Source organism: Mustela lutreola, chromosome 10 (assembly GCF_030435805.1).
Source record: "Mustela lutreola isolate mMusLut2 chromosome 10, mMusLut2.pri, whole genome shotgun sequence".
NCBI classification, from domain to species: Eukaryota; Metazoa; Chordata; class Mammalia; order Carnivora; family Mustelidae; genus Mustela; species Mustela lutreola.
The window spans coordinates 73,007,478-73,017,681 of NC_081299.1; the positions used below are offsets into that span (position 1 = coordinate 73,007,478).

Here is a 10,204-nt window from a genome sequence, read left to right on the forward strand (position 1 = left end):
GAATTTTTTTTAACAATTTTTTTTAAGGATTTTATTTATTTGAGACAGATACAGAGAAAGCATGAGCAGGGGGAAAGGCGGAGGGAGTAGCAGACTCCCTGCTGAGCCAGGAGCCAGACGTGGACTATCATGACCTGAGTTAAAGGCAGACACTTACTATCTGTGCCACTCAGGAGAATTTTTTAAATATTATTTTATACATAGAAACCAATATTCTTAAAATGTCATGACAGCATATTGACTGTCTCATGGTAGTGTTTCTAGGCTTTTTTGTATATACCATTAAGCTTTGACATTAATCGATTCTTTTGAGTGAAGTACTGGTAGGGAATTGGATAATGTAGAAAAGCTAAGGTATCGAAAACAGGGACATTTAAACACAGCAGAGTCGGGGAATTGCCAGCTTCTCATTTAGGGTTTACTTGGGGGATTTTTAAACTGTCTAAACAAGTGTACATAAAATGGACTAAGTCCTCAAATAAAATTCTAAAACTGTGTTCCAATTTAAGTCTGAACAGGAATTGAGAATAACTCAAAGTGAATTTGATCGTCAAGCAGAGATTACAAGACTTCTGCTAGAGGGAATCAGCAGTACGCATGTGAGTGTTTATTCACTGGGAATTCATTTGAAACAGAAGACTTTGATGGTCCTAAGGCACTGTGAGGGGGGAAACTGAAGTTCAAAACTTTTTCAGTTATTTATCAAGGAAATTTAAATTGCAGTGCTTTCCAACATATTTGAAGAAATATTTTAAATTTTTGTTTACACCTCAATACCTAGTTCTCCCACCATCATCAAATCCATTTGTTGAGTTTTGTTAGCACCATAATTTGTTCTTACACTATTAACTGAGGTCAGCCTTGATAAGCATGGTAGTAAAATGCTAGATACTGGTGATTTTCCCTGAGTATATGTGCTCTCCTTACCCCTTGGAATTTAACACATTTAAGTAGATTATAGATCTAAGAGGTAACTGTAACTTTCCTTTACAGGCCCATCATCTCCGCTGTCTGAATGACTTTGTGGAAGCCCAGATGACTTACTATGCACAATGTTACCAGTACATGTTAGACCTCCAGAAACAACTGGGAAGGTTGTAATTTCCTTTTCACACATGAAACTCCTGATAAGAGAAGAAATTCAGATTTTTGTATATGAACTAATAATGGAGGTGAAGAATAGAAGAATTAAAGGCTTTTATTAGCTTACTTAAAATCAGTTTTGTTTTGTTTTAAGGAAAGTAATTGTCAGACTCGTGAGGTAACAAAACCATGGTGTGCTCTTCTGGCACCCAAAAACTTAACAGGGATGAGAACATGGTTTAGGTGAATACTTTTTTAGTGCTATGTAGAGAAAACTTAAGTGTTTGAAGTATACTTCTCTCTTAAAATACCTTCCAGTTAGTTGAGGGAGATTACATTTGCCCTTAGAGATAAACTAATTTATTCTTACTCATTATTTACCTGTCCACTATTTAAAAAAAAAAAAAAAGTTTTAGAATAGTCTATAAGACCTCAAGCCCATGATGTAATTACTAAAAATTATATTTTAATATACTTTAAAGCAAAATGATAGCACAAAACATGCATGGCTTGGTCAGTCATTCACCAGATGTTTATTGAATACCTGTCATATACCAGGCACTCTTCTCTAGGATTACATCAGCAAACAACAGGCAAAATTTCTTTCCATTATGGAGCTCACATTGTAAGGAGACACTAGAAATAAAACAATGTATAGGACAAACATGGTCTCTGCTAAGTCTAGATAGAAATACCTCAGTATTTAAAGTCTAGCTAGAAGTAAAAGGCCATTGGCAGATAGGCAGTAAGTGGAAAGTAGAAGTGCAGGTTTCTGTGAAGGACCTCTAGCTGTGACTCAGGTGGGTCTGACAAAATTTCACAGATGAAATTATTCTAGTGGAAATAATGTAGATAAAAGTAGCCAGGACACATTTTCCAGACAAAGGAAGAACAACATATATGGAATGGCCAGAGAAAAGAGATAGTGGCAAGTTGAGGGAACTGACAGTAGTTTGTTCTGGTTGGAGCATACATAGTGTTTGAGTTAAGAATGGAATGGTTGATAAGGCTATAAGAGTGAAGCAGGGTCATATCACCAATGCCTTGTAAAGTAAGTAGTGATAAGGAGTTTGAGACTTATATAGTGAGGAGCCATTAAGGCAAGGGAGTGATATAATATTTAAGGAGAAATATAAAGAGAAATTATTTTCAAGGAATAAGTTCTTTTAAAAATCACTTTGGTGTTCCTTTCTGCATATTAATCCTTTAAAACTAGACCTAGAACAAAATTAGGCACATCCACAAAACCAATTTTAGACCTAAAGATTAATTGTAGCCAGATACCACTGGTTATTCCAATAAGATTTACAGAAGATTCATACTTCTGTATATTTGAAGTTTGTTAATGGTACTTAGTATCTGAAAGCAGAATACTACTTTATCTCCACTTCATTACAACTATTTTAAGCTCAGGAAGGCTTAGTACTTTGTTTTCACTTTCCTGTTACTCTGGGAGTGCAGCAAAGGGATTGCTGTTGTTACCATTCATACCTGTACTCCATTTAAAGCCACACAAATGCTTGGAACTCTGCCATTCAAACAAAATGCTAGTATTGCACTTCTGGATAAGCTCAAACATTACAGACTGAAATGGGTACTATTGTTCTAGGGAAGAAGTCTGGCTTATCTCGCTACCCGCAAAGAATTAGATTACTGGTAAGGACCAATGATAGAGTGTGGGGGGACTTTTTAAGTCTTTAATGTTGCAAGTTAGGCTTTTTAAGAGAGTATATAGAAATACTCAAATGCAGTATTGGCCAAATCATCCAGTTACACTCTAATTCAGAAGCTATTTCTGCAGAGTAGAGCCAGGTTGTCATGTTAATTGTTATAGTAGTGTTGGTAGTAGTAGTAGTCGTAACTGGCAGTCACTTCGGAAGGGCTCCAGTTGTCCTCAGGCACTCCTCTGGACACCTCATATGTAATGTGATAGTCCTCACACCAGTAAGGGTAGGTATTGGTATCTGCATTTTACAGATGAGGAAACAAGTCACAAAATTTGTAAATGTATTTTATTTTTAAATAATCAGAAGGTTTTAATATATCAAGCTACAGTGGCAAAAAGTCTGTAGTTTTAAAAATATATCAGTAAAAGTTCTTAGAAAGTAAAAATGGTCTTTCAGGGTTTTGTTGTTTGGTTGGGCTTTTTTGTTTTTGTTTTTACCATTAATTTCTCAAAATTGACATAGGTAAACCTCAGTGGTAAATGAAGGCTAATTATACTAGTAAATTTGAAAGTAAAATTCCATGGTTAGAGACTTTCAAAACCCCACATATGTGGGGAATGAGAGCTTATTTTTATTTTTAATCTTCAGAAATATATATATTTAGTCACAGCTGAGTTCCTCAGTTCACTGAGGAAGAGATGCTAGGAAAGGTGTTCCTAACTTTAGAGTAAAATCTGAATTAGAAATTAGGATTTCTTATCATTAGAACCCTGTTAATTTGTCAGAGAAATATTTGCTTTAATTTTTTAAAAATGCACTATTCCAGTCAGGAAGGATACAATGTAAACAAAACAGACTAAATCTCTCTCTTCACTGAACCTACATTCTGTTTGGGGACAGAGGGAAATAGAAAATCAATAGGTATGTGATTTGCATAGTGTATTAGAAGGTGATAAATACTGTGGAGAAAAATAAGCAGGGAAATACTTCTTGATTAGGAGTAGAGGCTTACACTAGTTAGGGAAGATAGACTTGAAAGAGGAAGCAAAGCAGGCAGGCAGGCATCTGAGAGAAAGTGCTCCAGGAGAGTGTATAGTAAGTAGAAAAGCCCTGCAGCAGGAAAATAGCTGTGATGTTCAGGCAGCAGTAAGGAGGGCTTGGCTGGAGATGAATTGAGGAAACAGGAAGCTGGGAGAGAGAGGGCTTTGGCCTTTACTCAGACATGAGGAGCCCTTGGAGAGTTTTACTCTGACCTTTGATAGGATCGTTCTTGCTCCTCTGTTAAAGGTAAATGTTAGGGGGCATGTGTGGAAGCTAACAGACCTGTTAGAATTTACCATCCAGTCAGGAGATGATGGTGGCTTGGATCAGGGTGATTGTGGTAGATGTGGTAGAAGCAGTCAAACCCTGGGTGTATTTTAAAGGTAGAACCAGCAGGATTTGCTGAAAGACTTCATTTATATGGGGCTTAGAGGAGTCCAGATTACTGTAGGTGCTTGGCCTAAACAACGAAAAGAATGGAGCTGTAGTTCGTTAAAATAGGGAATGCCACAAGAGGAGCAAGTTGGGGTAGTGTATTACCCCAGGTTTATACCAGAAGCCCAGTTTTAGACATCTGAAATTTGAAATGCCTATCAGACATCTAAGTGGAGATATGGAGATACCCAGCTGTAGGACATACAGCTTTTGAGTTTGGGGGATAAATTAGAGGTAGAAAGTAGAGAGTGGTCAGCTTATCAAGGGTATTTAAATCTGAGACCAAATGAAAGCCTAGCTCTAAGTATAGGTAGAGAAAAGAAGAGGGCTCAGGGTTGAGCCCTGAAGCACTCCCAACACAGCTTAAGGAAGCAGTGGAATGGAGTAACAGGTAAGATGTAAACCAAGAGTGTGACCTGGAAGAAGATAGAGGAAAGTGGAGGGAAGGGATCCATTCTGATCACTAGATAGGCCAGGTGAAGTGAGTATTAATAGACTGCTGGATTTAGAACAACAAAGTCATTGCTGTCCTCAACAAGAGTAGTTCTAGTGGAACAGTGGAGGCAAAAGCTTGTCTATAATGTAAAAGAACAGGAGAGGGACTGTGATGTTGAATTTAGATAAGTCTTTCAGAGGCGTTCTAGTGTAAAGAGGAACAGAAAAATGAAGCAGTAGCTCTAGGAGAAAGTGTGTCTAGCAGATTCTTATTTTTTAAGATAGAAATTAGCATATTTGTAAGCTGATGAGAATGATACAGTACATGGAGAAATAAGATAGCATGGGAAAGAAAAGGAAGATTGCTAGTGTGATGTCCTTGAGAGGAAAAAGAAAGTGAGATTTTTGTGCAGAGGTGAAGAAATTAACCATAGAAGTGTAGACAGCTCATCTATAGTAAGAGGACAGATGATCACAAAAGCCTAGATGTTTCGTGATTGTTCTTTTTCTACTCAGTTCAAAAGGAAACAACTCATTGACTGATTATAAGGGTTAGGAGATTATTGCTAGAATTTAACTACTTTCTTTATGCTGCTGGCTGACTGTGATTTCCAGATGGCACAATGGTCATAAAGAGAAGGAAATTGGATTTTATGGAGAGATAAATTTCACCCACCTTACCAGATGAGGTCTTTTTATACTTATTAAGATTTAAGTATGAATTTTCAACCTTAGAAATGGTTGGGTGAGAATGAATATAGGCCAGCCATTTTATGCTGTTTTCCATTTAGTATTGGAGAAACATTGAATGAAATTTTAATTATCTTTAAATTTTAAGATATATTTATAGCACATGAATCCAGAGATTTTACTAATTTCTAATAAAACTTTTATTTTTACCCCCTAAAAAATAAAAGACAGAATGAATTTGTGAAATTTGCCCTATTCTCAATTTGAGTCTTCAATATGATAATTACTAGTCGTAGCATAATATTTGAATGCCCATGTCGTCACCTGTCTGTATGCCCATTAAGGAATGATATTTTTTCTTCTTAGTATCTTCAGCTTGTGGTAGTGGTTCTGGACATGTGAATGCTCCTTAATATTTGTCATTTAAATAAGTAGAAGAATGTGATTGGATCAGTTTTATAAAAAAGTATGGCTCTTGAAATATTTCTCAAAGAATTAACTTGAGAAAAATTTCACTCTTTTGATAGTATCTAATATAGAAGTAGTTTTTCGTTGTGTTTAACAACTCTTAAAGTCAGGAAAAGATTAATAAAACATACTAGTGAAAGTTTTTTGGAAGTGTTTTAAGGATAAACAATTTTTTCAGGAAAAAAATGGCATTTTTTAAACTTTATAATTGTGAAGAGAGCTTTGAAAAAAAAAAAAAAAACTTTGAAGGACTTATATTTGGAAAACACCTGAATTTTCTATTGTATAACTGGCCCGAAAGGCTTAAGTTAGATAGCAACCTTTGTCATTAAAATATTACTGACTTCTGTCTTTATCCAGTGGAAGTTGGTAGAAAATAAACACTGCCACCAAGTGGTGGTATTCAGAAGCTCTAGTAACTGGTCTATTGGACATTTTCTTTTCAACAGTTTTCCATCCAGTTACTGTAACAACAATCAAACTTCTGTGGCACCCGTGCCATCTGCTTCATCAAATGTGATTGGTTCTTCTGCCTTGTCTTCAACAAGTGGCCTAGTAATTGCCTCTCCTACCAACCTCATTGACCTTAAGGAGTGCAGTGGCAGCAGGAAGGCCAGGGTTCTATATGATTATGATGCTGCAAACAGTAGTGAATTATCACTTCTGGCAGATGAGGTAAGTAATATATGGGTATAGGAAAACCTGTATCATAGATTGACGTATTTTCTAGTATTATAGTAAAGTGTAAATTCCTCATTAATTTTTTGGAAATAGTTTATTGTGAATACTTTCATAGATTTAAGATGGTTATATTAGCATTTTATTTAAAAAAATTTACTATTCTTTAACAAAATAGAATATCACAGAAATATTTAAAGCTATTAACTGCTAAGTAACTAGAAGATTTCTAAAACTACCTCTAATAAAATCCTTTATCTTTTACCAAAATTGAGGAAAATGTTTAAAGAACTTTAGTAATGAATAAACAGATTACAAATCTTATTACTCTTCTATTTGCTTATTTTGTAACATAGTTAATAACTGGAAACATTTTATTTTGTAGGTGATCACTGTGTTCAGTGTCGTTGGAATGGATTCAGACTGGCTAATGGGGGAAAGGGGAAATCAGAAGGGCCGGGTGCCAATTACCTACTTAGAACTGCTCAATTAAATAGGTGGACTATGGAAAGATTACCCATCATGAAACCAGTATTTATATACAATTAACTCTAAATAAAGCAGGTTTAAGTATCTTCCATGTTAATGTTTTTAGGAGACTGAAAAGAAAATACCAGCCACCAGAAGCCAGCCTTTCTGCCAATAAAATTGCATGGTACATATTTCATTACAGAATTTATGTTAGTGCTTTCATGCCAAGAATGTTTTCTTACAAAATTCTCTTTCTACTGAGGTTTCACTAATAAGCAGCTTCTACTTTTGAGCTCCAACTTAAAGCAGAAGAACTGTTTTCTACTGAATTTTTCATTAATGGCAAGCTTTTTCTTTTATGTAAAATAAATTTATTGTGAATTGATATCAGTGACTCATTTATTAGGTATAATTAATAACCAAAGAATAACACTAAAATTTGTTTTAAGCTGTTGTTTTAAAAAGAGCTCTAGGATATAATACTCTTTTGTGGAAAATAGATTATTTCTGAATGTTTCCATAAACAGAAATGCAATTATACCATGTTTACCTTGTTTTCTAACAGAAATTGAATTATTTCAATACTGTATCTCAGTGGTTAGGGGGTTTTGGGGGTTTTATTAAACACTACTAAATGATTTCTTCTAAAGTTAAAAACTAGTCCTTGAAAAACATTATTACTCTGGTATATTTTCAGCTAAGGTTCTAAAACATCTGGATCAAGATCAATTCACTAAACAATGTTTTTTTAAGATTGTTCAGTTGGAACAATGTAATGCATAATCAGAGTGAGATATGTTTAGAACATACTTCAGTAAAGAAAATTTGTTCTTATGGAACAACAGTCCTTATCAAAATATAGATTAATGCAACTACACCCATCATAGAAAAATTGTATACAAACAGAATACATTTTTGGTTACTCTAAGCCTACTAATTTTGAATGTTTATTAATGAACTTAGGTTATCTTGATCAGGATCTTTGGTTATGAAACACACTAATGAAATCATTGGTGCCACCCTTGCAGTCAAAAAATTGCTATTTGGACCATAGCTGTTAATCAGATTGTTTCCATGTTAGGACTTCTGCATTCATTTTCATTCATTCATTGTTGAGGGCCAGGAACTATACTGATCTACTGAGCTGCACAGTCCTTCCCCGGCATACCTTAAAGACCAATGGAGAATACAGAAAAATAAACAGTTGCCATATAACAGAATCCATGTCATGATAGAAGAAATACAGGGTACTGTGTTTGGGAACTTTGGGAGTCACCTAAATCAGATTTGGGGAGTAGGAGATGGTTTGGAGAGGAAGTGTTCCAGGCAGAGGGAAAAAGATGTGCAGGGCCTGGAGGAAAGAGAATGTAGCATATTCTGACAATTACAAGTAGTATTTCAGTCTGGCTTACACACGAAGTGCAAAAGTGTAGTTGATTTCCTCAGAGAATGTTAATGTATTGAAATGTTTTTTGGTACTTTAAAAAATGATGAACCTTTAACACAAAAAAGGTATTTTTAAATGTGTTTAAGAGCTCCTAGTAAGAGCTTTGTAAACATGTTGATAATAATTTAGTTCACAGTCCAAACTTCAATAAGTAGTTGTTACCCTCTTATTTCTGTGCTGAGACACATTCCTCTGCAATTTTTTAATTGTACAAAGACTTTGATTCACACTGTGAATCACCATACTCAACCCTAAAAGCTGTTCAAGCTGTTTAATTAGCTGTAGCTCCAGGTGAGTGAGTGAGCTGTTTATTTTCCTAGAAAGGAAGTTCCAGAGCCAGCCTGGAGTACTGTCTTTCATGAGACATGAGTTCAGGTTTAGGTTTTAAAAGATCATACAAAAAATCCAGGTCAACTCAAATAGCAACTATAAATTAGGCTTATGGGAAATAGAGTAGTAAAGTAGGGGAAAGTATGGGAACTGGAATGAAATGGCCACAGGTTCAAATCCAATCTTCCTCACATCCTGTTCTCTTTGAGCTTGGACTCCCAACACTGTATCAACTGTTGTTTCCTCATTAGTAAAATAGGGATAATAATTAATGCCACCTAAGGTTACTATGAGGATTCTGTAGCAAATGTTAACTTGCTTGGTAAGTCATTTTTAGGGAAAAGTTTAACACATAGTAGAAACATTCTGTAAATACCAGTTTCCCTTCATTAACCCCTATAGCTTCCTGGCCTTATTTATGACTGTGTACCAGAGATACCTTTTATACCCACGCTCTATTCTACTCATCGACCCTGTCCTCCACCCCACTTAAAAAGGAGAACTAGATCTAGGTTTAACCTCACTGCAGCCAGCATAAGTTTTTTATCAGAACCTTCTGTTTTCCATCAAATGAATGTTGATTATAACCCTATGTGCAGTAGCCTTCAATAATACTAAGATTCGAATGCTTCTTGTGCCTTTGTCTACCACAAATCCACCATAATACATGGACTTGTTCTTATGTTTGTTGCTTTTTACTTTAAAGGAGTTTTGTTTGTGGGGGTGGGGGGGGTAGCTTGGTTTTTTTGTGGGTTTTTTTTATTTTGGTTTTGACTTCTGAAGTCATGGATTTAATTTTTACTCAGGTAAAAGCCCATAAAGGTTCTTAGGCATGGAAGAAAAGCTTGGGAAGGCTAGTAACATGGTGCAATTTAAAATGACTTAAATAAGCTCTGTGCCCCTGAGCTTAACCTAAAAGTTTAGTAACATGTGAAGGATGTACATATGAATGAAATAATAAAATTGGAAATAATTATAGGCACTTTTTTAGACAGACAAAAATGATTGGGTTGTTTCTACATTTGTTGTCAAAATAATCTAACATCAGAGGTCATGGTGTTAAATTGTTTTTTATGGTGCTAGTCAGAAAAATTCATATTGTAGGACATTAGGTCCCAGAAATGGGAATGTGCCTCATTCTGAGTAACAGGAGAGCTAAGAGACCTGAGGCTGGGGTCGCCAGTGGCTGAGAGGCATCCTCATAGTCTGCCATTCTCCACCAGAACAAAGGAACAGAATGTGAATGGAGGAGCTGGTGTGCGAGGGCATTTCTGAGATATACTGTGGGAAAGATGACAGAGTGCAGGACAGGAATCAACAGCTTTGTTTACCCAGAGAGGCCCAGCTTACCTCCATGCGTTGACTGGATTCCTCAAAAGATCTCTTCCCTACCTCCCGAGTGCTTGAAATTTTGAAATATCTTTTCTAGCATGTAGCACTTAAGGCCTGAATAAGGAGC

The 10,204-nt window shown here is 35.7% G+C and overlaps 1 protein-coding gene across 3 annotated transcripts in view; it reads left to right on the forward strand.

Annotated features, from left to right (window-relative positions):
- The window catches only part of SH3GLB1 (SH3 domain containing GRB2 like, endophilin B1), a 32,991-nt gene extending 25,638 nt beyond the window's left edge, over nt 1–7,353 (forward strand). For all 3 annotated transcript variants that reach the window (XM_059134946.1, XM_059134947.1, XM_059134948.1), the window contains 4 exons: nt 510–599; nt 994–1,094; nt 6,269–6,494; nt 6,883–7,353. In XM_059134946.1, the coding sequence (XP_058990929.1) occupies nt 510–599; nt 994–1,094; nt 6,269–6,494; nt 6,883–6,990 (525 nt within the window). In that variant the 3' untranslated portion in view covers nt 6,991–7,353. The remainder of the gene's footprint in view (nt 1–509; nt 600–993; nt 1,095–6,268; nt 6,495–6,882) is intronic.
- The last annotated feature ends 2,851 nt before the right edge of the window (nt 7,354–10,204 follow it).